This window comes from Hylobates moloch, unplaced genomic scaffold, assembly GCF_009828535.3.
Source record: "Hylobates moloch isolate HMO894 unplaced genomic scaffold, HMol_V3 SCAFFOLD_6, whole genome shotgun sequence".
NCBI lineage: Eukaryota > Metazoa > Chordata > Mammalia > Primates > Hylobatidae > Hylobates > Hylobates moloch.
The window spans coordinates 93,353,485-93,379,673 of NW_026652281.1; the positions used below are offsets into that span (position 1 = coordinate 93,353,485).

A 26,189-nucleotide genomic window follows, 5' to 3' on the forward strand; every position below is an offset into this window, starting at 1 on the left:
TAATGGCTCACACCTGTAATCCCAGCACTTTGGGAAGCCAAGGCAGAGCCCACAAGTTCGGGACCAGCCTGGGCAACATGATGAAACGTCCGTCTCTACAAAAATTACAAAAATTAGCCAGGCGTGGTGGCACATGCCTATAGTCCCAGCTACTCAGGAGGCTGAGGTGAGATGACTTGGCTAGAGTTTGCAGTGAGATTGTACCACTGCATTCCAGCCTGGGCAATAGAGCCAGACCTTGCTCAAAAAAAAAAAAAAAAAAAAAAAAAAAAAAAGGGTAGTTCTCTATGTGTTGATGAGCATGAAGAGATTACCAGGACTTACTTGAGGGAAAGAGCTAGTCACAGAATAGCATGTAAAATAAATAATAAAAATCATATAAATATGCACTAGGAACTGTGGCTCATGCCTGTAATCCCAGCACTTTGGGAGGTTGAGGTGGGCAGATCACTTGAGGTCAGGAGTTCAAGACCAGCCTGGCCAACATGGTGAAACCCCATCTCTACTAAAAATACAAAAATTAGCCAGGTGTGCTGGCACATGCCTGTAGTCCCAGCTACTCGGAAGGCTGAGGCATGAGAATCGCTTGAACCTGGGAGGTGAAGGTTGCAGTGGGCTGCGATCATGCCATTGCACTCCAACCTGGGCAACAGAGCGAGACTCAGTCTCAAAAAAAAAAAAAAAAAAATCATATAAATATGGCTGGGTGCAGTGGCTCACACCTGTAATCCCAGCACTTTGGGAGGCTGGGGCGGGCAGATCACTCGAGGTTAGGAGCTCATGACCAGCCTGGCCAACATGATGAAACCCTGTCTCTACTAAAAATACAAACATTAGCTGGGCATGGTGGCACACGCCTGTAATCTCAGCTACTTGGGAGGCTGAGACAGGAGAATCACTTGAATCCGGGAGGCGGAGGTTGCAGTGAGCTGAGATCATGCCATTGCACTCCAGCCTGGGCAACAGAGCGAGACGCTGTCTCAAAAAAAAAAAAGAGTTCAAGACCAGCCTGGCCAACGTGGTGAAATGGTGAAACCTTATCTCTATTAAAAATACAAAAATTAGCCAGGTGTGGTGGTGCACACCTGTAATCCCAGCTACTCAGGAGGCTGAGGTGGGAGAATCACTTGAACTTGAGAGGCGAATATTACAGCCAAGATCATGCCACTGCACTCCAGCCTGGGCAACAGAGTGAATGAGACTCCATCTCAAAAATAAAAATCATATAAATTTAATTAAGTGGTTCTATATAGGAAAGATAAATAAACACCAAATACTTAATAGTGGATTTCTCAAAGATAGAGGACTACGAGAGGCAGTTTCTGGATAACTGTATCTCTGCCCTGTTGCTAGTTGTGTTGAATGGTCGAATATGTGACCAGAAGCGAGTAACTTAACCTCTCTGAGCCTCCACATCCTCATCTATAAAGCTCAGATCAAATACTGTATCCTGAGATTGTTATGAGTATGAAGAGGACTAATATGAGCTCTTTTAATGCCTGGCATAAAGTCCGTGTTTGATAAACAGTAGCTCTTATTACTATTATCATTATGTATTATTTCTACAGCCAAATATACGTACATATGTAAAGTTTATCTTTTTTCTTTTCTTTTTTTTTTTTTTGAGACAGGGTCTCACTCTGTCACCCAGGCTGGAGTGCAGTGGTGCAATCACTGCAGCCTCAACCTCCTGGGCTCAAGCGATTCTCCCACCCCAGCCTCCTGAGTAGCTGGGACTATAGGAACCACCATGCCCAGCTATTTTTTTATTTTTCTTTTTGTAGAGATGGGGTCTCACTATATTGTCCAGGCTGGTCGTGAACTCCTGGGCTCAAGCAATCCTCCCATCTCAGCCTCCCAAAGTGGTGAGATTACAGGCCTGAGCCACTGTGACTAGCCTTATTTTGTCTTTTTAAAGTCACTTGGTGATAACTGCAAGGGAGAAGACCCCAAGTTTTAGTGAATCCCCCATCTAGCTTTGAATTCTCACTTCAAACAAGGAAATATTCCCAAGGAAATACAAGGAAATACTCACATAACCATGTTTCAGAATAATCAACTACCCCAAACCTGCCTGTTTTCCCAATACCTTCTCCAAGCTCTGCCCATCTCAGCTAAGGCCCACGTGCTTCCCATTTTAACACCTCAGCCAGGGCATGGCTGAAAATCTCCTGTCAGCTCCTGTGAGATTTCCCTTATCTGACTTAATAAAGCAGGCTCCCAGGCAGAGGGGTCATGAGGAGCCTAGCAGAGAGGTGCGAGGTGGGTCCCCGGCTCTCCCCAGGTAATTCCTACCCCCAGAAGCCTGGCAGGAACCCAGCCACTGGAGCTCAGAGAGCCAAGGCACACGCAGCCTGGAAGGCCCCAGTGCTTACCTGCAGGGTCAGGTAGAGCCCGTGGGGGCTTCCGGGGCCAGCCCAGTCCACGCTAAGGGCTCGGCACTGAGCTAGGGCTGGGCGAGCTGCACTTCGGGCACTGGAGTCCTCGTCACCGCAGACTGGGGTATCTTTTCCACGCCCTGTCCCAGGACAGAGAGATAGGTGAGACACTCCGACCACTGGCCGAAGACTGCTAGCCATGGATCACTGGCCAGGGCCACAGCTGAACTCAGCTTTCACACATCCCTGGCTGGTCCAGATGTGGCCAGGAGGGGCTCACACACCCTTACACGCCTGCCCTGCAGAGGGGAAGGCCTGGCTCGGGGCAGGGCCTATGCTCCTTCCTTACCAAAAGCCGCCCAAAGATTCTCTTCTGGAGGGGGCCCAATACCCCACCGGAGGCTTCCCTATCCCCACAGTGGCTTTTGGGGCAGGCATCTGCTCAGCAGGGCAGCGGAAGGAAGCCAATGCCAGCCAGCCTGCATGAAGCTTTGAGGACTTGCACAGGGGCTATTGCTTTATTACCCCAGCTGCCTCTAGGTGGCAATTTCTTCCCTGACTTCATTAAGACCAAATCCACACCAGGTGGCCCAGCCTCCGTTGCCTCCCCAAGCGTATTCAGAACCAGCTAACGTGCATCCCCTTGTGCCTCTGACACACTGCCTCCCTCACCCATGGGAGAGAGGGCGGGCTGCGGCAGCAATGCCCCAGCCACCCACCTCCACCTGCAGAGCTGAACAGGGTGGGATGGGGGCCAGCCTCACGAGTCATGAGGCACACTGTAGAGCCACTACCCTGGGGCGTAACAATATCCCGAGTGCCAGCCACTGGGCCAAGTGCTTTTCAGGCCTTACACACGTTCTTTTTTTTTTTTTTTGAGACAGGGCCTCTCTCTGTTGCCCAGGCTGGTGTTCAGTGGTGCGATGTTGGCTCACTGCAACCTCCACCTCCCGGGTTCAAGCGATTCTTATACCTCAGCCTCCCGAGTAGCTGGGATTACAGGTGCGCACCACCAGCCCAACTAATTTTTGTATTTTTAGTAGATACGGAGTTTCACCATGTTGACCAGGCTGGTCTTGAACTCCCAACCTCAAGTGATCTGCCCGCCTTGGCCTCCCAAAGTGCTAGGATTACAGGCGTGAGCCACAGCACCCAGCCTTTACACATCTTCTTGATCCTCAGTTTGCTTGTCAATAAAATGGGGACAACTTCACAGCCCTGTGATAAGGATTAAATGGGATGAGATACACGTGGAGCCCATGTAGTGCCAGGCACACAGAAAGGGCCCACAGTACAGGCCAATAGGACTACAGTAGCCATCAGCTCCTCAAAACTCCCCAGGGAGGTGGGGGGCATTCTCCCCACCTGACAGGCAAAGAACCGGAAGCCCGGAAGGGTTAACAATGTGCCCAGGGTCACAGGGAGCCAGGATTCAAATGCCATGTGCTAACCAAACCTCTGCCAGCCGACTCTCAGGGTGGCAATATGGGGGTTGGTCAGGGGGCTCAGAGGGGCCTGGGGCAGCTGAGCTGGCTGAGGCCCAGTGGCAGGCACGGCGCTTGCATTTCACACACAGGATTTCATCTGACCTTTGCCTTAAATTTTTTAAGTGGATAAAAGTCTGTATGGTCATATAATCTTCATAATACCCAATTTTTTCCTTCAGGTTAGAAAGCTGAAATAACACAGTATTTCAAAGACCTATATGCATGCACACACACAGACACACACAACTAGAAGGCACTACATAAAATGTTCAGTGACTAGCTTGTGATTTTTATTTCCCTTTTTGATATTTTTCTATGTGTTTTAAGTTTTCTAAGGGAAAATGTTTTTGTTTTACCAGAAAAGCAATACTCATTCATATTACATTTGTAATCCTTAGGACAACCTTATGGGGTAGAGGCCATCCTCTGCCCCTTTCAGACAACGGGCTACCTGGCCCAAAAGCCCAGGCTTTTCCCGAGGCCCCTGGGTCATCCCCAGCCTGGCTGTGCTGCTTGGGGAGCAGCCAGCCCCAGACAACCATAGAAGCAGAGAGACCTCGGAAGGCATCAGTCCAGCTGCCACTGACAGCACAAGTGTGGTGGGAGAAAGGGGTGAACAGGAGTTTGCTGTGTGCCCTCTCTGGCCTCAGTTTCCCGTTCTGTGCACCAAGGGGCTTGGACCTGATGGCCCAGAGGGACTTTGCTAGCTCTCACAGGCCGGCAGTCTAGACCCTGTTCCTGTAGGTCACGAGGGACAGGGAACCGACCCCTGAAGGCACCTTGCCTGGAGAGCCCTCTCTCCCCCACACTACCAGGGCGACCTGCCCACGCCTCGGGAGAGGGTCCTGGACAGCTCCCCAGCCCCGCCAATCCAGTCCCGGCCCTGAATCAGAGAAGCCGCTCACTTCTTGACTTTCGCAGCACCGGGGGACATGACCCAGAAAGGCGAGCTGGCACTGACAGCTCCCCAGGGGGTACAGTGGGGGCCAAGACTGTGGGACCTCTGCCCACCTGCTGTCAGGGTCTCTACAGAAGCACCTGAAATGAGCGCATGGCTCCCAAGCCCCGCCAGGCCACGTTCCTGAGCAGCCTCGGTCCACTCCCAACGCCGTCCAGGGGCCAGCCCAGGCAGGATCAAGTGTCAGCGGCGCTTGGTGCCCGGGCAGCCACTTCACCTACCTTGTTTACCAGCCTGGGCAGAGACCGGAGCGAGCCCACACGCTCTTGGCCAAGGACGGCAGCCCGCAGAGCTCTGACCAGCTTGGCCAGAGAGAACGCAGCTGATTCCCCCTGCTTTGTGCCCGACCCGTGTTAAAGTTTAACCCGGCTTCCAGGTCTCCTCTTTTCCAGACAGGGGCGCAGGGAAGGAGCGCCCGGCCAGACTGACGCTCCGGCTCCACGCCCGCCCGGCTCTAGGCTGTCGGTTACCCTGTAATTACCTGACAGCTCTGACTGGGCTTACGAACCGGTGAGAAACCTCAGTCTCATCTCTGGTATCTGGAGGAAGGAAGGGAAATAAAGAGGCATTTTAAAAATGCGGACTCACCAGTTCTCAACCTCCCCGGACCGGTGTGTGGGAAAGGGCGGGCGGCCGGGCTGGCTGGGGCTGGGGCGGGGCGAGCCATCCCCGGCTCGGGCTCCGGGGCCCGGCCCACTCTCCACAGGCCCCGCAGCGAGGGCGTGGCTCCCAGGTTCCACGTCCTGCGAGAGGGGACCATGGCCTGGGGCTCAGCAGCCTCCTCGGGGCACCGGGCAGCCTGCGGAGAGAACAAGGGGAGATAAGCTTGAAGACCGCGGACCAGCACAACTGCACCTCGGGCAGAGCCAGCCATCTGGAAGGGTCTACGCCCCACCGGTCGCTGGTTACCCAGGGCAGCAGCTCCAACTGCACTGTCCCCCAAAGACCCTAGGGCTCGCAGGATGAAATGGGGCCTGCTGACTTTTGGGGGTATTTGTTTCCGAATACGGAGGCTCCGAAGTGGGAAAGGAGCATGTCAGCTGTGCCTGAGACCCCACACCTGAGCCCTTCCGAGCTGAGCCTGGAGCCTGAGGACAAGCCAGGTCCTAGCCCCACACAGAGGAGGCACCGCAAGTCAGCAGCATCTCCAGCATCTCCGTAAGTCTAATCCTTTTCCTCCAAGACATCTAATTTTCTAATTGCACTTAACCACATGCTTAACCCTTAGGCTTCAGGCTCCTCTGCCTAAGGCCTGTCAGCAGAACAGTGAATGCTCTGAATATTAACATTTCACTGAGGAAGGACTCAAAAGGGCCCTGACTGTGGCCAATGACAAGTGAAGTCTATATACAGCAAGTTCTCATTCATGTATTCGACTAGGCTGCGCTCTGTGCCTAGCATGTGGCAGGCACCGTATGGGTGTTGAGATACAAAGATTCATTCGGTCTTCATTTAATAATGCCTACTGGGTGCCAGGCATCTGCCAGGAGTCCTTTTGGATCAGAAGAGATGAGGCCTGAAAGCTCCCAGTCAGAAGGGAGATAAACATTTCAAAAAAACCCTCATAGTCTGAGCAGGCTACTGGAGGTGGCAGGTGCGGGCCAGGCACCAGGTGGTGTGGGGAATGGAGGGGGGCATGGAGCATTGGTCAGGGATAGAAAGCTTCAGGCAGGGATAGGTCCCTCATGAACTGAACAAATGAACAGAGCTCAGGTATTCCCTGCACACGTCTTTATTGAGCACCTACTGTGTGCAAAGCAACCTTGAGGACATTTAAGGTGATCATGCTACAGTCCCAGACTCAGACAGTAATGTCATTTACAGAAGAAGCGAAGTCAGCTTGGCGAGGCAACATGGGGTTTTAAGATTGAGGTGGGGGTTACTGAAGGACTTCCTAGTGGAGCTTCCTGGGCTGTCAACTACTCTCCCCATCCCTCACTGCAATGGCCACTTCCTGCCAGGAAGTGAAGATAGCTATTTGAAGGGTGTCCACCTCCCCTGACCCACTATGGGCCCACACACATTCATGTTTGCAGCCCCACTGCACCCAACCTGCAGCTGCACCCACACTAAGCACTCTGGGATGGCTTGTGGGGTGAACGTTCTGAAATGAACACATACAAAAGCTTGAACTGAAGCCTGGAAGAGAGGTCAGGGCTGGACACAGACTCAGAGCTAAACAGGGCCACCAATGCCACAGGTGAGGAGGCAATCATCAAAGCTTGAGCAAGAGGAGACAGCCATGCGATAACAGGGCTCACGGCGGGGGTGGAAAGCTGCAGAAGGAAGGTGAGAGAGGGACAGGAGCTCCAGGCAAGTATAGAGTTTTCAGAAGTGACTGAAGGGTAAGTGGGAAGGAGAGGTTGGTCGGTGCCCAGTGCATCATGCCACAGAGACGTGGAGGACTGAAAGCCCAGAGAGGCAGAAAGCCTGAGCCCGTGGAGGGAGAAGGGCAGATGGCAAACTTGGGAGGGCTCAAAGAGTGGGGCAGGAGCTGGGGGAGGAAGCAGCCACTTCCTTCTTCTCCTTGGGGGTGTTTGGCTAGGATGGGAAGGAGAGGATGTGGTGTCTAGAATAGGGGGAGAGTTGAGCATGTTGGGGAGACAGAGAGACAGGAGTAACTAAAGCACTGAGAGGCAAAAAATAAATAAATAATAAAATAAAGGGTCCAGGGGTTAGGGGCCTGAAGATCTGGTGTCTGATGTTTGCAGAGCCCAACCCTGGAAGAATGCCAGGCACCTGGCGAGGAAGCCATGGTCTCTTCCTTCCTTGACTGAGAACAACTAGGAGGCTCCTGGGTTCAGTCTTACTGGGAAGGGGACGGGAATGTGGGCCAAAGGACAGGGCAGAGGCTGATCTAAATACGTGGGCCAGCTCCACTGAGGAAACTGAGATGGACCAGTGTGGCGTGGAAGAAACCAAGGGGAGCAGCCAAATGTCCTCTTCTCCAGGCTGCTTGGCACAGAGCTGGGCACACAACCAACCCTGCAGACCAGCTGTCCAATGGGCAAGGGAAGGAGCAAGACAGGTCCATCTGCAGGCTCGGCTGCTGGGAAGGTGAGACGGTGCAGGGCACTGGAGGCTGACTCCACAGTGGACAGAGAAGACTTTCAGGGAGATCAGCTCAGCTCAGTCTGAGGGGCAGGGACAGGAGGAGATAGTGTTTCTGTGGTTATCAGGAAGGGAAGTGGAGGAGGCAGCCAGGAAGATATCAGGAAGAAAGAGGAAGGGCGTGTGCTAGATCCCGAAGAGGAAAAAGCAGCTGAATTTAGCAGCCTCGGGGTGTGAAGGTCAAAAGTATCAAGGAATCTTAAGCCCAGGGTTCTGGGCCAAGAAAGCAGCACTCTCTCTCATTTACATGGGCATCTGAGATGAAACCTGGTGTCCGGGGACTTCTACCAACCTAAGATTCGTGGGGGAGGCAGTGGGACTGGTTCAGAACCTGGCTCCCCTGTTTACTAGATGTCTGACCTTGGGAGAATTACTTTGCCTCTCCGTACCTCATTATCTCCATCTATAAAATGGGGAGAACACCATCTTATAGGGTTGCTCTAAAGATTAGACAAGGCCAAGTGTTCAGAACAATACTGGCATATACAAAGAGCTCCAAAATTTTATTTTTCAGTGACTTTGCTCCAGTGGTGGGTGAATGCAGAGGGCCTGGGTGGGGAAGAGGGTCTCTGCCTCTCTGGGTTTAGACCAGGACAGCAGAGCTGCAATACTCCCCCTGCCCTAGATCAGGGACATTGCAAAGATTGGGGGGACAGGCTGGACAGCTGCCCAGAGACTGCAGCGAGCAGGGCTTGGTCCCCCTGGGAGAGAGCAGGCAGAAGGTCAAGGAAGTTGTACAGGGAATGCCACCTCCCTGCACACCATCACCTATCCTGGGCTTTCCAGGGCAACCCAGATTTCAAACCCTCTGTTCCCTAGTGCCCCTATGAACTGCAGAACTCACCACCCTGTGCCCCTAAAGTCCAGTCACTGCAAATGCAGGGCCCCATTCTGAGGCTGCATTCCTAGCAAATGACTCTCCCTGGTCAAGGAGACGGCTACTTTAACAAGGGCATGGGGAATACACATCTGGGAAAGAATGGGTGCTCACCCTGTTCAGGCAGAGGAAAAGCCAGGGAAGGAGAAAGACCAGGGGTGGCCACAACCCGAAATTTTGAGACAGTGTTGGGGTATGGAGGTGGTGGGTGGGTGGCAGTAAATGGTACTCCAGAATTTAATTAAACACAGCTTCCTCTTTAATACCTCCCAGGACCAGGCCCTTCACTGCACCAGCCAGAGTTCTGCTCTAACTAGCAATGCAGGGCTTAAGGGGATGGTCCTGGGATCGCCCTCCCTGCTGAGACCCTCACAACTGCTGCGGCTGTCAATGGCCCGATTCCTCACTGCCCGGAGGGCACCGGCCAAGGCCCTGCTTCCTAACCTCTGGGCGGGCGCACCCCGCCCCAGGCCCTGCCAGGGAAAAAGCGAACTCCCCAAGGGACGTGGTGGGAGGCACCCAACGGCAGCCTTCCAGGGAGCCCTGGGGGTGGGGGAGACGCCAGGAAGGGGAGAGGGCGGCGCCGATTGACACGCCGATCCCGGGTAGGGTCTGCGCTCTTCTCGTTCAATAAAATCCAAACGGGGTCCCGAGGCTGCTCGGATCCCATGGGACACGCCGCCCCCGTGCCCAGCTTCCAGCAAGGTCCTCGACTCGTGCTGAACGGCGCTGGAGGGGACCTCGCAGGGCTGGGTCTCCCGGGCCTTTCCCTCCCTGCGCCCCTAGCGGGTCCGGGCAGAGGGGTCCCGAGGGCAGGGCCGGCCCGGACGCGGCGCCCCGAACGGCGGGCCGGGCGGAGCCCAGCACCCCGCCCGCACCCAGCGCGCCCGGGCCCCCCACTCACCGGCCTGGCGGAGGCAGGATCCAGGCGTCGCCGCAGCGCCCGGGGCTCGGCCCGGCCCGGCCCGCCGGCAGGAGGCAGCTCCACGCCGCCGCCTCCTCCTCTGCCAGCCCGCTCGCGCCCCTCCCGCACACTTTCCACAGGAAATGATTAACTCGGGCCGCGGCGTGTTCCCATGGCAACCGGCTCCGACCCCGGCGGGGGGCGGCGGCGCGCGCCCGCACTCACGCGCACTGGCGCGCACGCGTCAGCCCGGGCGCGCCCCCGCAGGTCTCCCGCCGGCACTCCCACTCCCACTCCCACTCCTTCGCGGGGCCTCCCACTCGCGCTCTCCCGCCTCCCCGCGTCCCGCACTCGCACTGGCACACGTGCTCATGCGTTCCCTGAAGGCTCTCACAAAACATGCCTGCACACTGGCTGGCACACACGAGACAGCCTACACAGCCCCACACCTGGTGAGCCATGCGTACTTTTGCACAGCTTCAAACCCGAGTGCAAAACTTCCACGCGAGTACTCACACATACACTTCTCACGCGGGCTCTCATACCAGTACGTGTCTTCCCATCCCAACACACACACAAGCTCTTACGAGACAGTACATGTACATCCCTTACCGTGTCCTTGCACGCGCTGGTGTACATGCACTCACACTGTTTTACAGCGCACACCCTCTCACTGGCTCCACCACCTACCTACTCGCTGGCCAGGCCGCCTCCTAGCCACAGCACTTCCTACCTCTGCACCCCCAGCCCCACCCCAGCAAATGAATATCTTCCCAGCAAGGAAGCTGCCTGGAGTCCCTTAAGGTAAAACATTCCTTCAGGTTCCAGTGAAAACACACCAATGGTGCAGCAGTTCCCGGCCTTGCTGCAGAAGGCCCTGCTCCTGGGGCACCTAGAGCCTCAGAAGAGGCCTGGGGGAGGCCAGGGGCCTGCCAGCCGGGAGAGACAGCTGACCTGGAGGAGCCACTCTGTTCTTTGTCTCCCAAACAGAGGCAGCATTTTATTCCAGAGCCAGCAGCAATATTCTCCGTCACTCTCCACACCCCCGGGTGCGGAAGAGGAGAAAGCAAGTCACTCTGAAGCCAGCCCATGCAGGCTGATGGTTCTGCAGATAATCCCAGGAGGGTGGGTACTCTGCCCCTTCCTGTTTGTCAGGGGATGGCCCAAGAAGATGAAGGAGAGGACTGGAGGGGGTCGGGCAACTCCAGGTGGGTTCTATCTCCTGCTGCCGCCCAGGCGCTGGGCTGCCAGTCAAGAATCTCGACCAGCGACGGAGCCAAGGGCCTGGGCCTCAGATTGTTCTGGACGCCAGAGCAGGACAGTCACAGTCCCCCAGCTGGAAGCAGCCTAGTGCATGCTTTATTTGCCAACTGAGATTCCTCAGTGAAGGCCCGATAGAGGATGAATGTAACGCTCTTGGAATCATTCCCTAGAGAGTTAGATTTCCAGCTGAACACCACACCGGAGAACTCTTCCAATGGGAGAGAAAGCCTTATTTGGCGAGTTAAGATCTCTGAATTCCTCTGCCTGCCCTCCAAACAGCAGTGATCCAGGGGACTGCAAGGGTGGATGAAGGCAAAATGTCTCTAGAATTCTGATTTAGTATCTATCTCCCTTGATTATACTCCCTATGAGTTGATGGGGCAGGGGACGGGGAGGGCAGAATGTTTGTCTTTAAAGTCCTGGTGCAAAACTGGCGACTTTTTCTTACTCAGGGATTGAGTACATTGACATTAACTGTAGGTCCTTCCCACCAAAGCCAAACCCAGATTTTTAAATTAATAATAACATTTATTGTTCTTTTGCTTTGATTACAAAAGTAATAGATGTTCATTGTAACCATATCCCACACACTGGAGATAAATGCTGCCAACACTTTAGAAGTCTTTTTTTTTTTTCTGTGTACATAATAGATGCCATTATTGAAGCTAACACTGTCAGGCATGGCACTAAGCTCTTTATAAACAAAATCCCATTTAACCCTGAACACCCTATGAACACCAGTACTGTCATATTCCCGTGTTTCAGGAAAGGAAACTGAGCCTCAGAAAGTTTGTTCACAAATGCAGTGTGTGATAGAGCTATGACTCCAATAGGTACTCACACAGTACTATCAGATGCATATGGGTATAACAACTTATTAAGATCAAAGCACCAGCAAAGGAAAAAGAAAATTGAAGTGTAAGGAGGTTGTATTTTTGGAATTCTAGCAAAACTCCGATTTGAAATGTAAAAACTACTTGTTTCATGGTTGTTGCATTTTTGAGACAAGATCTTGATCTGTTGCCCAGGCTGGAGTGCAGTGATGCAATCACAGCTCACTATAGCCCCGAACTCCCGGGATCAAGTGATCCTCCCACCTTAGCCTCCTGAGTAGCTGGGACTACAGGCACTGTAAGTAGAGATGGGGGTGTCTCACTATGTTGCCCAGGCTGGTCTCAAACTCCTGGGCTCAAGGGATCCTTCTACCTCGGCTTTCCAAAGTCCTGGGATTACAGATGTGAAGATGTGAATCATTGTGCCTGACTCAATTTTTTTTTTTTTTTTGAGACGGAGGCTCGCTCTGTCACCCAAGCTGGAGTGCAGTGGGATTACAGGCGCACACCACCACACCTAGCTAATTTTTTATATTTTTGGTAGAGACAGGGTTTCAGCATGTTGGCCAGGCTGGTTTCGAACTCCTGACCTCAAGTGATCCACCCGCTTCGGCCTCCCAAAGTGTTGGGATTGCAGGCGTGAGCCACCGTGCCCGGCATGACTCAATTAAAAAAAATATATATTGTGTGGAGTCGGGGTCTAGCTCTGTCGCCCTGGCTGGTCTCAGAATCTTAGCCTCAAGCAATCATCCTGCTTCAGCCTCCCAAAGTGCTGGGATTATTTGCATGAGCCACCATACCATGCCCATCCCAGTTGTTTGAATTTAAGAATGTACAATGTCACCAGGAACTACATACCAACTCCAAGGTAATTTCTAACCCAGAAACTTCGCTGATGATTTACATAGCAGGCTGCCAACTCTCCGGGCCCCAGGGAAGGTGGAAGTTTTGCTGAAACCTGGCCATCCCAACACTGAAGTCCTAAACCCTTGAGGGAGGACTCTTGGCTTCAGCCTCAGCCTTGACCCTTCCTGCCGAACTCTGGCAGAGGCACAGCTGTCTCAGGGAGGGCCAGACAAAAGACAGTGTCCAGAACACTGCAATTCCACGCCCACATCCACCCCATCCCCAGGCAGGGACTAGCAGCACCATCTTTGTGTTCAGACAAGATCAGGTGTGTTCACGATGGTATGCCCATAGACTTTTTTTTTTTTTTTTTTTTTTTTTTGGAGACAGAGTCTCACTCTGTCACCCAGGCTGGAGTGCAGTGGCACAATCTCGGCTCACTGAAATCTCTGCCTCCTGAGTTCAAGCGATTCTCCTGCCTCAGCCTCCCGAATGGCTGGGATTACAGGCATGCGCCACCACACCTGGCTAATTTTTGTATTTTTAGTAGAGACAGGGTTTTGCCATGTTGGCCAGGCTGCTTTTGAACTCCTGACCTCAGGTGATCTGCCCGCCTCAGCCTCCCAAAGTGCTGGGATTACAAGCATGAGCCACCACGCCTGGCCCATCTTTGTGTTCAAAGGGCCGGAAACCCCTTACTGCTCAGGCATTCATCAGAGAAGTGGCCAAGAGCCTGAGAGTTCCGCTCCCCAAAGGGAAGGAAAGAAGGGGAATGAAAAGTCAGATTGTGTTTAATCTGATTCTCATAGCAACCCAGAGTAAAGCACAGATAAGATTTACACGATTTTCCCATTTTAAATGATTTAACCTGAGATCAAGTCTTCTCCGAGCCTTTGCAAATGTTGCTTTCTCCCTGCCTGGAAATCCCCTCTCCTTCACCCCATTCTCATCTGCCTCCACTAATCCTTACCTGGCCAATTCCATACCTGCTTGTCCCTCCTTCAAGTTTAGAGGTCACCTTCCTTGACCCTCCCAGGCACCAGCAGGTGGGCTCAACCCACCCCCTGCAGCATCCCCGACCCTGGATCATGACGGCGTTCCTGTGTATACCATCTGCTCCTTCAGGACAGGACCCTTTCATTACTTGATCACAGGGAAAGCCTCAGCTGACCCCAGCTCAGGGCCTGGTATCACAGACATGTTCATTGAATAAATCCATAGATCCCGTAGAATTCAGAAGGGAAGAACAGGTGCATGAAATGTACCCAAACAGACTTTCTTCCCATGTAAAGTAATGATAATGTCTACCAAAAGGAAGTAGGAGAAGGCTCCTTAGCAATTATTTCCATGTGGTCAGGAAGGAGTGCCCTGCAGCTGTGAAAAGTGTGTCCTCTCATGCTTCTGGGTAACAGAACATTTACTGAAGTTGGAGAAACTCATTCTGGAGTGAGCCGCATATTAAGTAATCTTGACCCAATTAGCTGCTTTTTTGAATCCACATCTTCCAATCTTCCAATCCCTCTGAAATCATTCACCATGAGCACTGCAGAAAGAACTGCGGAGGAGGCTGGACGCGGTGGCTCACGCCTGTAATCCCAGCACTTTGGGAGGCTGAGGCGGGCAATCACCTGAGGTCAGCAGTTCGAGACCAGCCTGGCCAACATGGTGAAACTCCATCTCTATTAAAAACACAAAAATTACCCGATGTGCTGGTGGGCGCCTGTAATCCCAGCTACTCAGGAGACTGAGGCAGGAGAATTGCTTGAACCCAGGAGGTGGAGGTTGCAGTGAGCAAAGATCATGCCAGTGCACTCCAGCCTGGGCAACAGAGCAAGACTTTGTCTAAAAAAAAAAACAACAAACCCTGTGGAGGAGCTCTTGGAGGTGAAGAGCCTGGCCCTGCACCCAGCCCCATAAGCATGAATTTGGTTTCCGGCTTTGCATGTCACCAACTGCAGGTCTTGGGCACGTGACTCAACCTGAGCACCTCAGGGGGTCTGGCAGAAGGCTCACAGCTGCAAGCTCCCAGGAAGCCAGGCTCCTCGGTGGGCATGGAGAGGTGGTGGTCTTGGATGTCCCTTGACTGGAATGTAAATTCCTCTCATCCTTGTCTGCTCTAGACCCAGCTCAGCAGGCATTAGGTGTTCAAGTGATATTTAAACAAATGATACTTTCATCACTCTTTTCTCTCCCTCTCACCTTCCTGCTCCCTGTGTCCCTTCCTTTCTAGAAGCTGTATTAACAGGGGAAAACAGTTCTCCCATTTTCAAAGAACCAAGGCAATCTTTCCCCCAAGAAAATCACCTTGCCGGCCAGGCACAGTGGCTCAGGAGACAGGAGGATCGCTTGAGGCCGGGAGTTCTAGACCAGCCTGAACAACATATTGAGACCCTGTCTCTACAAAACAACAAGCCGGGCGTGGTGGCACAGGCTTGTGGTCCCAGCTACTTGGGAGGCTGAGGTGGGAGGATGGCGTGGGCCCAGGAGTTTGAGGCTGCAGTAAGCTATGATCATGTCACTGTACTCCAGCCTGGACAACAGAGCAAGATCCTGTCTCAAAAAAAAAAAAAAAAAAAACCTTCTAAGAGGACTAGAAAATAAAGAGAAAACCACCTTGCTTTAAAATATCCAAATGGTGGCTGCCTTTCTGCATTGGCCAGAAAGACTGAACTCGACCTTGCTCCCCTAACTCTCAGTTTAGGGGAACGTAAAACCTCTTTATGACTCAAGGAAGAATTTGGTGGAGATTCCCTCCCTCCTAGCACTCCAAGGCTAAAAGCCAACCGAGGCTTTGTGGGTTTTTTTCCCTTGTATCATTTCCTGTAGTCTAAAAAAATGAGAGGAATGCAAACATTGAGGAGATAATGGACGTAAGCACCAGGTAATAAAAAGATTTAGCAATAACCGCCCTGAGAGTAGCAAGGGCCAAATAAGCCCCGCCCCGGGCCCGCCTCCCAGCCTGAGGATCCTCCCACCATCCTCCAGAAGCCACCGGGCTCCTCCTCCTAAGTGGTCTGCCACTTCCCTCCTTGCTCCTAAATTGTTCTAGCTCCGGGTTCTAAACCAGTACATGCGTTATTAACATCCTTCGCATTTTTCCCCACTTCCTCACTCACTTCTCCCCACCTGCTGCAAATTCTAGGTGGCAGTTTTTGTTTTTGAACTTAAATTTTTTTTTTTCTGCACAAATCTAATAGAAATCAAGAGAGAGAGGAAAAACACAAAAGCTAAAACACCAAATCCCACCACCCTTCACTTATTGTCATTGGCCCAGATTTTTCTTTCCAGTATCTGACCTTGAGCTGATGTCATTTCTGTGTTAAGGAGAGACAGTATAGAGGTATGGCTAAAGGTGGTTCTGGGGCCAGGCAGACCTGGGTTTGAGCTCATTCACTGGCTCAGTCACTTCCTCTGTGCCTCAGTTTCCTCCTGTGAAAATGAGAGTAGGGCTAGTGTCTAACCCAGTGAGTTATGGTGAGATGTAAATTGGAGCAAGCACATAGCACCCTCAGCCCAGCATCTGGCACACAATTGGCGCTTCTGCAAACACAAGCTGCAGTTATAGTGGGAGGCAAAGACTGGATAGAATTTTTTACTCTGCCTTTTCTTACTTTGAATCATGTAAGTGCTGGGCGTGGTGGCTCACGCCTGTAGTCCCAGCTTCTTGGAAGGCAGAGGTGGGAGGATCGCTTAAGCCCAGGAGTTGGTCAGCCTGGCCAACATAGCTAGACTCCCATCTCTAAATTTTTTTAAAGTTATTATAATAAGCATTTTCCATGTCACTTTTTCCTACTAATGCCTACATTTTTCTGAAGTGCAGACATCATAGGATAAGGCCAAGGTCACATTCAGAATGGAGGTTCCAGTGTCTGGGGCACACCTAGCACTCAATAAAAATGGCTGAAAAGTATTTTATTTATTCACTTATTTAGAGTTGGGGTCTCACTCTCTCACCCAGGCTGGAGTGAGGTGGCATGATCAGAGCTCACTGCAGCCTTAAACTCCTGAGCTGAAGCAATCCTCCCATCTCAGCCTCCCGTGTACAGGAACTACAGCTGTGAGCCACTGCACCCAGCAAAAAACTATTTTAAATGGCTGCATAATATTCCACTGAGAGCCTGTGCCCTGACTGAGCTGGCCATTCCATAGGGTCTGATATTTGAGTAGCTCCCATTTTTGTCACTTTTATAAACAGCATTGCTGTCACCATTGCCACCCACACAACCCGTTCATTCCCTGGTGTGGGGAGGGAAGGGAGAAGAGAGGTTGTCAATTTCCTAAAAAATCTTTCTGAATAAAGAGTCTGAGCATTTTTTTTTCACTTTCTAAACATGTTGCCAGATTGCCCCTCAGAAGGCCTGTACCAAATTTACACAGTCGTTGGCAGCATTTTTTGACGAGAACTACTTTCCACGCTAATTTACAGTTTTTCTCTTGGATCTGGAATTCTTGCCCTGGCTGGTTCTCCTGGGAGGCATGAGGCATATATAAAGATCTCTGAGCGATGGCTGTCACCAGAGGGGCGTATCTGGTTCTTCTGCCAGGTGCTCAGGCTGGGAGCGTTTCTGTCTGCTGGGCCAGGCCAGGTGGGGCTGAGAGCACTGACTCAGAGCTCCCAATCCCTGCCTGCTCTTAAGCCCCCAGAGATCTTCCGAGGTCAGTCCTGGAATGCTTCAGTACCCCGCAGTCCAACACTCTGGCCCATCCTAGACGGATGAGTCTCATCTGGTGCCACCAGCATGATTCCTGCTCTCACACCCTGGCACTTCATTGGGGCTCCTTTCAATAAGTCAATCAGCTACTCCTGGGGGAAAAAAAAAATTCCTCCGGGGTGGGGAGATGGGGACAGGGGCCATAAGGGAAGCCACGTGCTCCTGGAAAGCCATAGCCACAGCCCCCGACCACCTGCTGAACTCTTAGCACCACTGCTGCTTCTGCCTTTAAACTGTAGCATCGCTTTGCTGAGGTTCTGTGGTGCGCAGCCTCTCCCCTAGCTCTGGTCCTCCTCCTCCAGGGGTGGCCCTTGTTTGCAAACAGCAACAGGAAGTTTTGACGCTGCTGATTAACCAGACTCCCACAGCTCTCAGTGATTAGTCATCGCCACCAGTGTCAAACTCCCGCCCGCCCCGCTGACACTACCAGCTTCCAGGTGACCGAGAGGAAGCAGCAAGGATCCTGCGGTTCCCATGGCTTCCATCTGCCACCTTCCAAGGGAGGGGAGGGACAAACTTCCATCCACCCCAGACAACCAGAATGTGCAGGGCCCTGAATGCCAAGACGGGAATTTAATCTAATTCAACTTCAGCAATGGGCTGAGGGACAGCTTCATGCCAGGCACAGGGAAAAACTCCTTTACACACAAGATTACCTTTGCTTTCATTCAATCCCCGCAACATGTGTGGTAGGTGTTATTATTCCCATTGTACAGATGGAGAGACTGAGGCCAGTGGAAGACCTATGGATGTGTAGGGGCTGCTGTGGGAAGGCAGCTTGGAGTGCCAGAGATGGTGGGTACTGCCAGCAGGAGCTGTGTCCCCAACCCACGATGTGACCTTGGTCAGATTTCCTCCCTGTTCTGGGTCTCATGCCCCTCCCTGAGTAAATGAGGAGGGTGGACTGGTGACCTTCTCAGGGCTACAGCCACAAGGAAGTGAGTGGGCCAGCTGGAAGGGATGGTCCTCATTCTGGGATTCTGCTTGCTGAAAGCCTGATCCAAGGGCAGGAGCATCCCACCTCAGTACCTGGGGCTGGCTTCACCGTTCACAGTTGCCTCTCCAAGGAACTCCACTGAAAGAAAGTAGTTGAGTGGTTGCCAGGGCCTGGGAGGGAGAATGAGGAGTGACTATGAATGGGGCTTCTTTGGGGCGTGATAAAATGTCCTAAAGTTAGATTATGGTGACATTGTACAACTCTGTAAATATACTAAAAACTATTGGATTGTACACTTTAACAGGTGAATGTTATGGTATGATAATTATATCTCAATAAAGCCGTTTAAAAGAGAAAGGAGGAAGGAGGGAGGGAGGACAGGAGAGAGAGAGACCTACACAGAGGTCAGGCTAAGCGCGATGGCTCACGCCTGTAATCCCAGCAGTTTGGGAGGCAGAGCAGGGAGGATCACTTGAGGCCAGGAGTTTGAGACCAGCCTGGGCAACATGGCAAGACCCCATTTCTACAAAAACATTTAAAAATTAGCTGGGCATGGAGTGCATACCTATGGTCCCAGCTACTTAGAAGGCCTGAGGCGTGGGGCCAAGCGGAGTGGCTCACGCCTGTAATCCCAGCACTTTGGGAGGCTGAGATAGGTGGATCATCTGAGATCAGGAGTTCGAGACCAGCCTAGCCAACATGGTGAAATCCTGTCTCTACTAAAAATACAAAAATTAGCCAGGCATGGTGGCATAAGCTTGTAAACCCAGCTACTTGGGAGGCTGAGACAGAGAATCACTTGAACCTGGGAGGCAGAGGTTGCAGTGAGCCGAGATTGTGATTGTGCCACTGCACTCTAGCCTGGGTGACAGTGAGACCCCGTCTCAAAAAAAAAAAAAAGAAAAGATTGAGGCCAGAGAATCACTTGAGCCCAGGAGTTCAAGGCTGCAGTGAGCTATGATCACACCACTGCACTACAGCCTAGGTGACAGAGGGAGACCCCATCTCTTTTGTTTTGAGACGGAGTCTGGCTGTCGCCGAGGCTGGAGTGCAGTGGTGCGATCTTGGCTCACTGCAGGCTCCGCCCCCCGGGGTTCACACCATTCTCCTGCCTCAGCCTTCCAAGTAGCTGGGACTACAGGCGCCCACCACCTCGCCAGGCTAATTTTTTTTTTTTTTCGGTGACTGAGTCTTGCTCTGTCACCCAGGCTGGAGTGCAGTGGCGCGATCTCGGCTCACTGCAAGCTCCGCCTCCCGGGTTCACGCCATTCTCCTGCCTCAGCCTCTCCGAGTAGTTGGGACTACAGGCGCCCACCACCATGCCCGGCTAATTTTTTGTGTTTTTTTAGTAGAGACGGGGTTTCACCGTGGTCTCGATCTCCTGACCTCGTGATCCGCCCGCCTCGGCCTCCCAAAGTGCTGGGATTACAAGCGTGAGCCACCGCGCCTGGCCTTATTTTTTGTATTTTTAGTAGAGATGGGGTTTCACCGTGTTAGCCAGGATGGTCTCGATCTCCTGACCTCATGATCCGCCTGCCTAGGCCTCCCAAAGTGCTGGGATTACAGGCATGAGCCACCGTGCCCGGGCCCCCATCTCTTAAAAAATAAAAAAAGAGGTCAGGCCAGAGCTGCCTTTGGGATTTACCTTCTGGGAATAGGGCCCTCAGCACCCAGCCCTTCTGCAATCATCCCCCTCTAAGCAGCCTCACTCCAGAGCCCAGGAAAGGTGTGTGTGAAGACACCCAGTGGCAGGCGGTGGCTCCAGCTGCTGAACAAAGATTATGGGGCCCTGGCCTCTGGTGCTTGCCCTCCTCAGAGCGGAAAGAGCCATGAATCAAAGGGCAGGTGTGTGTGGACCTGAAGGAATGTGGGGAGGGTGGCAAGAAAACGGCTGGAGGCGGAGCGGGAGAGACCCCATGAGTCAGGGTGAGATGAGGTGTTGCTCAGACAGGGAGGGCCTGGAAACAAAGCCTGGACTGGAAACACCGAAACATTGGGCTGGCCAGGGCGCTCTCAGTTGCCTGGAAACATCTTAACACTCCAGAAAATGTGAGTAAGGAATACCTGCTGCCCCTGAGGGCCCCCCACAACTGGTCCAGCCATGTCTGCTTGGCAATCGTGGGGCACAGGCAGATGCAGCTGCCTAAGAGGCAACTCCAGCCTAGACCGAACGCTGAGCCAGGGGCACAGGTGCAAGGGATCCATCACGAGGGCTAAACTGGCCAATAAGAGGCAGGAGCTCATTCCACTTGTACTGTTTGGGCAACTTGCTGTTGAAAAAGGAGAACCTGGCCGGGCACAGTGGCTCACACCTGTAATCCCAACACTTTGGGAGACTGAAGCTAGTGGATCACCTGAGGTCAGGAGTTCGAGACCAGCCTGCTCAACATGGAGAAACCCCATCTCTACTGAAAATACAAAAATTAGTCAGGCGTAATGGTGCACGCCTGTGATCCCAGCTACTCGGGAGGCTGAGGCAGGAGAATCGCTTGAACCCAGGAGGCGGAGGTTGCAGTGAGCCGAGATTGCGCCACTGCACTCCAGCCTGGACAACAAAGCAAGGCCTTGTCTCAAAATAAAATAAAATAAATAAATAAATAAATAAATAAATAAATAAATAAATAAATGGAAAAGGAGAACCCAGAGGATCTTGGAGGCACAGTGTCCCTGTCTAAATCTCCAGATAACCCAGAAAGCATGCACTGCCCCCACGCCACTCCACCCCCTCCACGCCTGCCTGTCCTATGCTCTTCATGCCCACCTCCTGGGGCAAATGGCACCGGATGCCCCTGTCTTAAGTGAACAAATGGAGACTCTAACCACCTTCTGAGAATCCCAGCCCTGGGGTCAAACCTGCATGCCTGCCGAGTGCCTGCATGACAATAATTAGGATTTCCTATGCTCTGAAGCAACGTCCCGCCTGGCATCCTGCATGTGTCCAGCAACTCCCTGCACCCGGGCACCACTCACGCAGCTGGGTTTGGCATCCTCACAGCCTCTGCAGCACGTGCCTTCAGAGGGAAGAGACCCAGGGACTCGGGAGACTCAAGGCATCTCCAGAGTCACAGCCTGAAGACAGAACCCCATGCTCTCCTGGACATAAAAGCCATGTGGTCTCTGGTAGACAGGTAGGCAGAGGTGAAGGGATCTACCCTGGCACTGGGTAGGGGCTGTGCAGTCACTCCTGCTTATTCTTCCTGTACATCCCGCTACCATCCCCATGCCATAGATTTGACTGGGGCAGGCTGGCTGCAGAGTCCAAGTCTTGAACCACTGTACCACACTGCCTCTCAAGGGCACAGTCAGTGGGGTCCTTGTCATTGTGGGTCATTCCTCAGCATGCATTCAGGGCTCTTCACCATCTTCCTGCAGCTGCCCTGCCCAGCCTTCTCTCCCACTGACCCCGCAAGGCACCCTCTTTCTGGTCCTTGAGTTTTCCATATGCTCCGCCCACACCCCCACATCTCCACCTGCAGCTGTTTACCTGTGAGGCCCAATGGAAGCATCACCTCCTCCATGGGGACTCCTGATACCACCTAGTCAGAAGTCTCCCAGGACCACCTCCCCTTCCCTTAGCTCACCTAGTACTGGATTCACAACTGTGGGGGACTGTCAGTTTCCTACATTAGATTGGAGGTCCCTGATTCAGACTTCCATGCTGTGTGACTTAGGGTAAGGCACCTAACCTCTCTGAGCCTCAGTTTCCTCATTAACAGGTAACATTTATTGAGCACGTACTATGTGCCAGGTACTATGTGCTAAGTACTCTACATGCAGTATCCCATTTAATCCTTACAGCACCTATGAGGCAGGTACTATAATTATCCCATGTTACAGATGAAGAAACTGTCACTGTCATTAGGACTACCATCATTATCATTACTATCATTCTTTTTTTTTTTTGGAGACAGACGCTCTGTCACCCAGGCTGGAGTGCAGTGGTGCGATCTCAGCTCACTGCAACCTCTGCCTCCCAGGTTCAAGCAATTCTCATGTCTCAGCATCCCGAGTAGCTGGGACTACAGGCATGCACCAACACACCCAATTGTTTGTATTTTAGTAGAGATGGGGTTTCACCGTGTTGCCCAGGCTGATCTTGAACTCCTGAGCTCAAGCAATCCATGAACCTCAGCCTCCCAAACTGCTAGGATTACAGGTGTGAGCCACCATGCCTGGCCTAATATTGCCATTTTTTTGTCCGCTACAAAACCTAGTGCACAGCAGACACTCAAACAGCAAAATTCAAGTATGGCTGGAACTGGAACCAGCCTTAGATAGGAAGGAGTTGCAGAAACAGAGTTCTGCACATGCTCTAGAACACGCAGGCCTGGCCCTGTCCTGGCTGGGGTGACACCATCTTTGGAGGCTGATGCTGGTAGTCTGTTGTGGCTGGGGACTTGGGGTGGCCTCCTTTTGCTTCTCACATCAGCCCTGTCTCTACCCACAGAAACAGACTCTGCCCAAACCAGTCCTGCAATGCACAGAGCCCGGTGGCAAACAAGCCACCTGGATAAATGGTGCCCAAGGCTGTGGGGGTCCTGGGAGGCTGACTGGAGGCAGAATTGTGCTCATCTGTAACCAGAGTAGCTCCGGGTTGCTTCTGTTAGCTCAAGGCCACAGGTACATCTCTGTGCTTCGAGATCCAAACCACAACCCCCCACCGCCACGTGTTTTCTAGGATCCCCTCCAAGCATTTTCCAAAGCCCCAAGGGGCTGCTTACAAGACCCTCTGCCCATCACCCCCAACCTGGCTGAGCTGGGACCACATCAGCACCTGGCCTGACTCTTCTACCAGGATGCCCTCCAAGACCAACACTGATGCCTGAGTCACCCTCACCAGGGAGGCTGGGGGTACCCCCACATGGCTGCTGCAACTGATGTTGGAAACAGAGGCTCCAAAAACGTAAGTGAAGTGGGTTTTCCTGCTAAATACTCCATTCGGGGCCTGGGAGAAGGGGAGCAAATGTCTGTCTGCCCCCTCAACTCCACCCAGTCATGGCTTGTCCCACGGCCAAGTTGCCTGGGTCCGTGGGATCACCAAGTTCTTCTGACTCACTATACACACTGCCAAACACCCCCAGACTCCTTTCCTGCCACTCCCCCACCTCAGGCACACATGCAGTGCTTGGCGCCTGGGTTGTCTGTGCCCTGTGGCGAGTGCTGCCCGGATACGCCGGGGTCCATTCGAGGATGGACTCGGCTGGGTCACCCCTGCTACAAACAGGCTTTTACATTCTTGAACTTCACCTGGGGTGAGGGTCTTCAGGAGTCCTGTCCTTTTTCCTCCTGAGGCCTCCTTGGTCCTGATGTTAGTGAGTGGCCATCCACGTACCCACAGGAAGGATGTGGTCAAATCCTCTTACCAGCGGCTCTGAACCATTTGACCTGCTACCTGAGCCGCTGGGGAGAGGAAAGGGGAGGGTGCTCCCACTTCTAATAGTTCATCAAGTTCTCACAACATCCCCATTCACAGGTGAGAAAACTAAGGCCCGAAAAGTTTCAACCCAAACCACGACACTCCTTGCCCCAAACCCAGAAGCCTGAGGAAGTAGGGATGTGCGGTGGGATCTGTCTTCCTGTGTGTCTTCAGGATCCTGGGGCCTGCTCCTCCTGGCTTCCTCTTGAGGAAGGCCTCAGAAGACCTGCCTTTGGTCGCAGGACAGAAGCTGGGCCAAGAGGCAAGGGTTTTGGCCGCCACAGGGGAAACTCTGGGCTCAGAGCTGCCGAGGTGACTCACGGGCCCTGCTGGGAAGCAGCTGACGTTCCTTGTCTGCGCCTTACAAAACCACACGGGCTGCGGCTGCGAGTGACAGCCGGCTGCTCTGAGTGGCGGAGGAATGTTGTTGCCAGACAGGTTCCTGAGGCATCTGCTGAGCTGTGCTCCAGAAACCAGCCCTGGGCAGCTGCCACACCAGGCAGCCTCCACCCCTCCCCACAACCAGGAGTCGTGGAGGGCACCCCCACCAACCTCAACAGAACCCTCCCCTCAGGGATCCGTGGAAGTCAGCCACTGCCACAAGGACAGCCACCCCTTCCGGGCAGGAGCTCATGGGAAACCAAGACCAGGGAACCCATCCCACCCCCAGCAAGACTTGAGGCCAGGGAGGTTGGAGGGGTCTCCCTGTGACCAAATCTGTGGCTATCACAACCGACCTTGAACCGTAATACTAAGAATGATAACAATAATAATCACAGCTAACCCTTCACACTCACTACATGCTGAGCACCATGGCATGGAGCACTTTTTCTGAATTATCACATGCATTCGTTTCCTGGGGCTGCCGTAGCAAACTGCCACAAACTGCATGGCTTAAAACAACAAAAACATATCCTCTAGGCCAGGCGCGGTGGCTCACGCCTGTAATCCCAGCACTTTGGGAGGCTGAGGCGGGCAGATAACCTGAGGTCAGGAGTTTGAGAGCAGCCTGGCCAACATGGCGAAACCCCGTCTCTACTAAAAATACAGAAATTAGCCAGGCATGGTGGTAGGAGCCTGTAGTCCCAGCTACTCAGGAGGCTGAGGCAGGAGAATCGTTTGAACCCGGGAGGTAGAGGTTGCAATAAGCTGAGATCATACCATTATACTCCAGCCTGGGTAACAGACAGAGACTCTGTCTCAACAGAAAAAAAAAAAAAGAGAGAGAGAGAAGAAAGAAAAGAAAAAGAAAAAGGACTGTATTCTCTTACAGCTCTAGAGACCAGAAATCCAAATTCATGGTGTCGGCGGGGCCACACTCCTCCTGAAGGCCTGGGAGAGAATCCTTCTTTTCCTCTTCCAGCTGCTGCTGGAGGCGGGCGATCTTCAGTGCACCTCAGCTTATGGGCATGTCACACCAGTCTCTTTCCACCTGCACACGGTGTTTTCTCTGTTTATCTATGTCTCTGTGTCCAAATCTCCCTCTTCTTAGAAGGACACCAGTCATATTGGACTTAAGGCCTACGCTAATCCAGTATGACCTCTGCATACCTCTGCAAAGGCCCAAAAAGGTTCCAAATAAGGTCATATTCCCAGGGTTCCAGGTGGATATAAATTTGGGGGAACATTATTCAACTCAATATACCACGTGTAATCTTCTTAATAAGACTGATATTGCTTTTTTCCTCATCTTACAGAGAAGAGGCTCAGAGAGGTTAAGCAACTTGCCAGAAATCACCCAGCCTCTGCTTCTAGAATCCATACTACACTGTCTCACCCATCACCATCATCATCATCGCCATCTCCGCACAGAAGCTTAGCACTTCATCACTTACAAAGCTTCTCCTGGCCATTGTCACATTTTCTTTCTTTCTTTTTTTTTTGTTCTTTTTTATGTTTTGAGACGGAGTCTCACTCTTTTTACTCAGGCTGGAGTGCAGTGGCATGATCTCTGCTCACTGCACCCTCCACCTCTATCTTTAGTAGAGATGGAATTTCACCATGTTGGCCAGGCTGGTCTCGAACTCCTGACCCCAAGTGGTCTGCCTGCCTCAGCTTCCCAAAGTGCTGGGATTACAGGCATGAGCCACCATGCCTAGTCTATTGTTACATTTTCTTCTTGCCAACACAACCTTGAGGGGCTTGGGAAACAGTTGATAAGGAAACAGTGGGCTCCATTAATTAACGTGTCCATGGTCCTATAGCTAACGAGAGGAAGGTCTTTTTGGTTTTCTTTTGAGACAGAATATCCCTCTGTCACCCAGGCTGGAGTACAGTGGCACAATCACAGCTCACTGCAGTGTTGACCTCCCAGGCTCAAGTGATCCTCCCACCTCAGCCTCTCCAATAGCGGGGATTATAGGCGTGTGCTACCAAGCCCAGCTAATTTACTTTTTTGTAGAGCCTGGATCTCACTATGTTGCCCAGTCTGGTTCAAACTCCTAGGCTCAAGGGATCCTCCTGCCTC

At 52.5% G+C, this 26,189-nt stretch overlaps 1 protein-coding gene and 1 long non-coding RNA gene across 6 annotated transcripts in view; one reads left to right on the forward strand and one right to left on the reverse strand.

Annotated features, from left to right (window-relative positions):
* KIFC3 (kinesin family member C3) overlaps positions 1-10,576 on the reverse strand; it is a 44,217-nt gene extending 33,641 nt beyond the window's left edge. For 2 of the 5 annotated variants that reach the window (XM_058441039.1, XM_058441041.1), the window contains exons 1-3: positions 9,716-9,907; positions 5,412-5,622; positions 2,376-2,518 (exon numbers count right to left, since the gene is read on the reverse strand). In XM_058441039.1, coding sequence (XP_058297022.1) covers positions 2,376-2,518; positions 5,412-5,583 — 315 coding nt within the window. In that variant the 5' untranslated portion in view covers positions 5,584-5,622; positions 9,716-9,907. Of the gene's footprint in view, positions 1-2,375; positions 2,519-5,411; positions 5,623-9,715; positions 9,908-10,554 lie in introns of those variants that run through there. The other 3 variants (XM_058441040.1, XM_058441042.1, XM_058441044.1) reach the window with 3 other exon arrangements.
* Positions 10,577-17,794: 7,218 nt separating this feature from the next.
* Positions 17,795-24,518, forward strand: LOC116471314 (uncharacterized). Its single transcript, XR_009213951.1, has 4 exons — positions 17,795-18,058; positions 21,216-21,434; positions 22,985-23,209; positions 23,780-24,518. It is a non-coding gene; the product is annotated as an uncharacterized LOC116471314 (long non-coding RNA).
* The last annotated feature ends 1,671 nt before the right edge of the window (positions 24,519-26,189 follow it).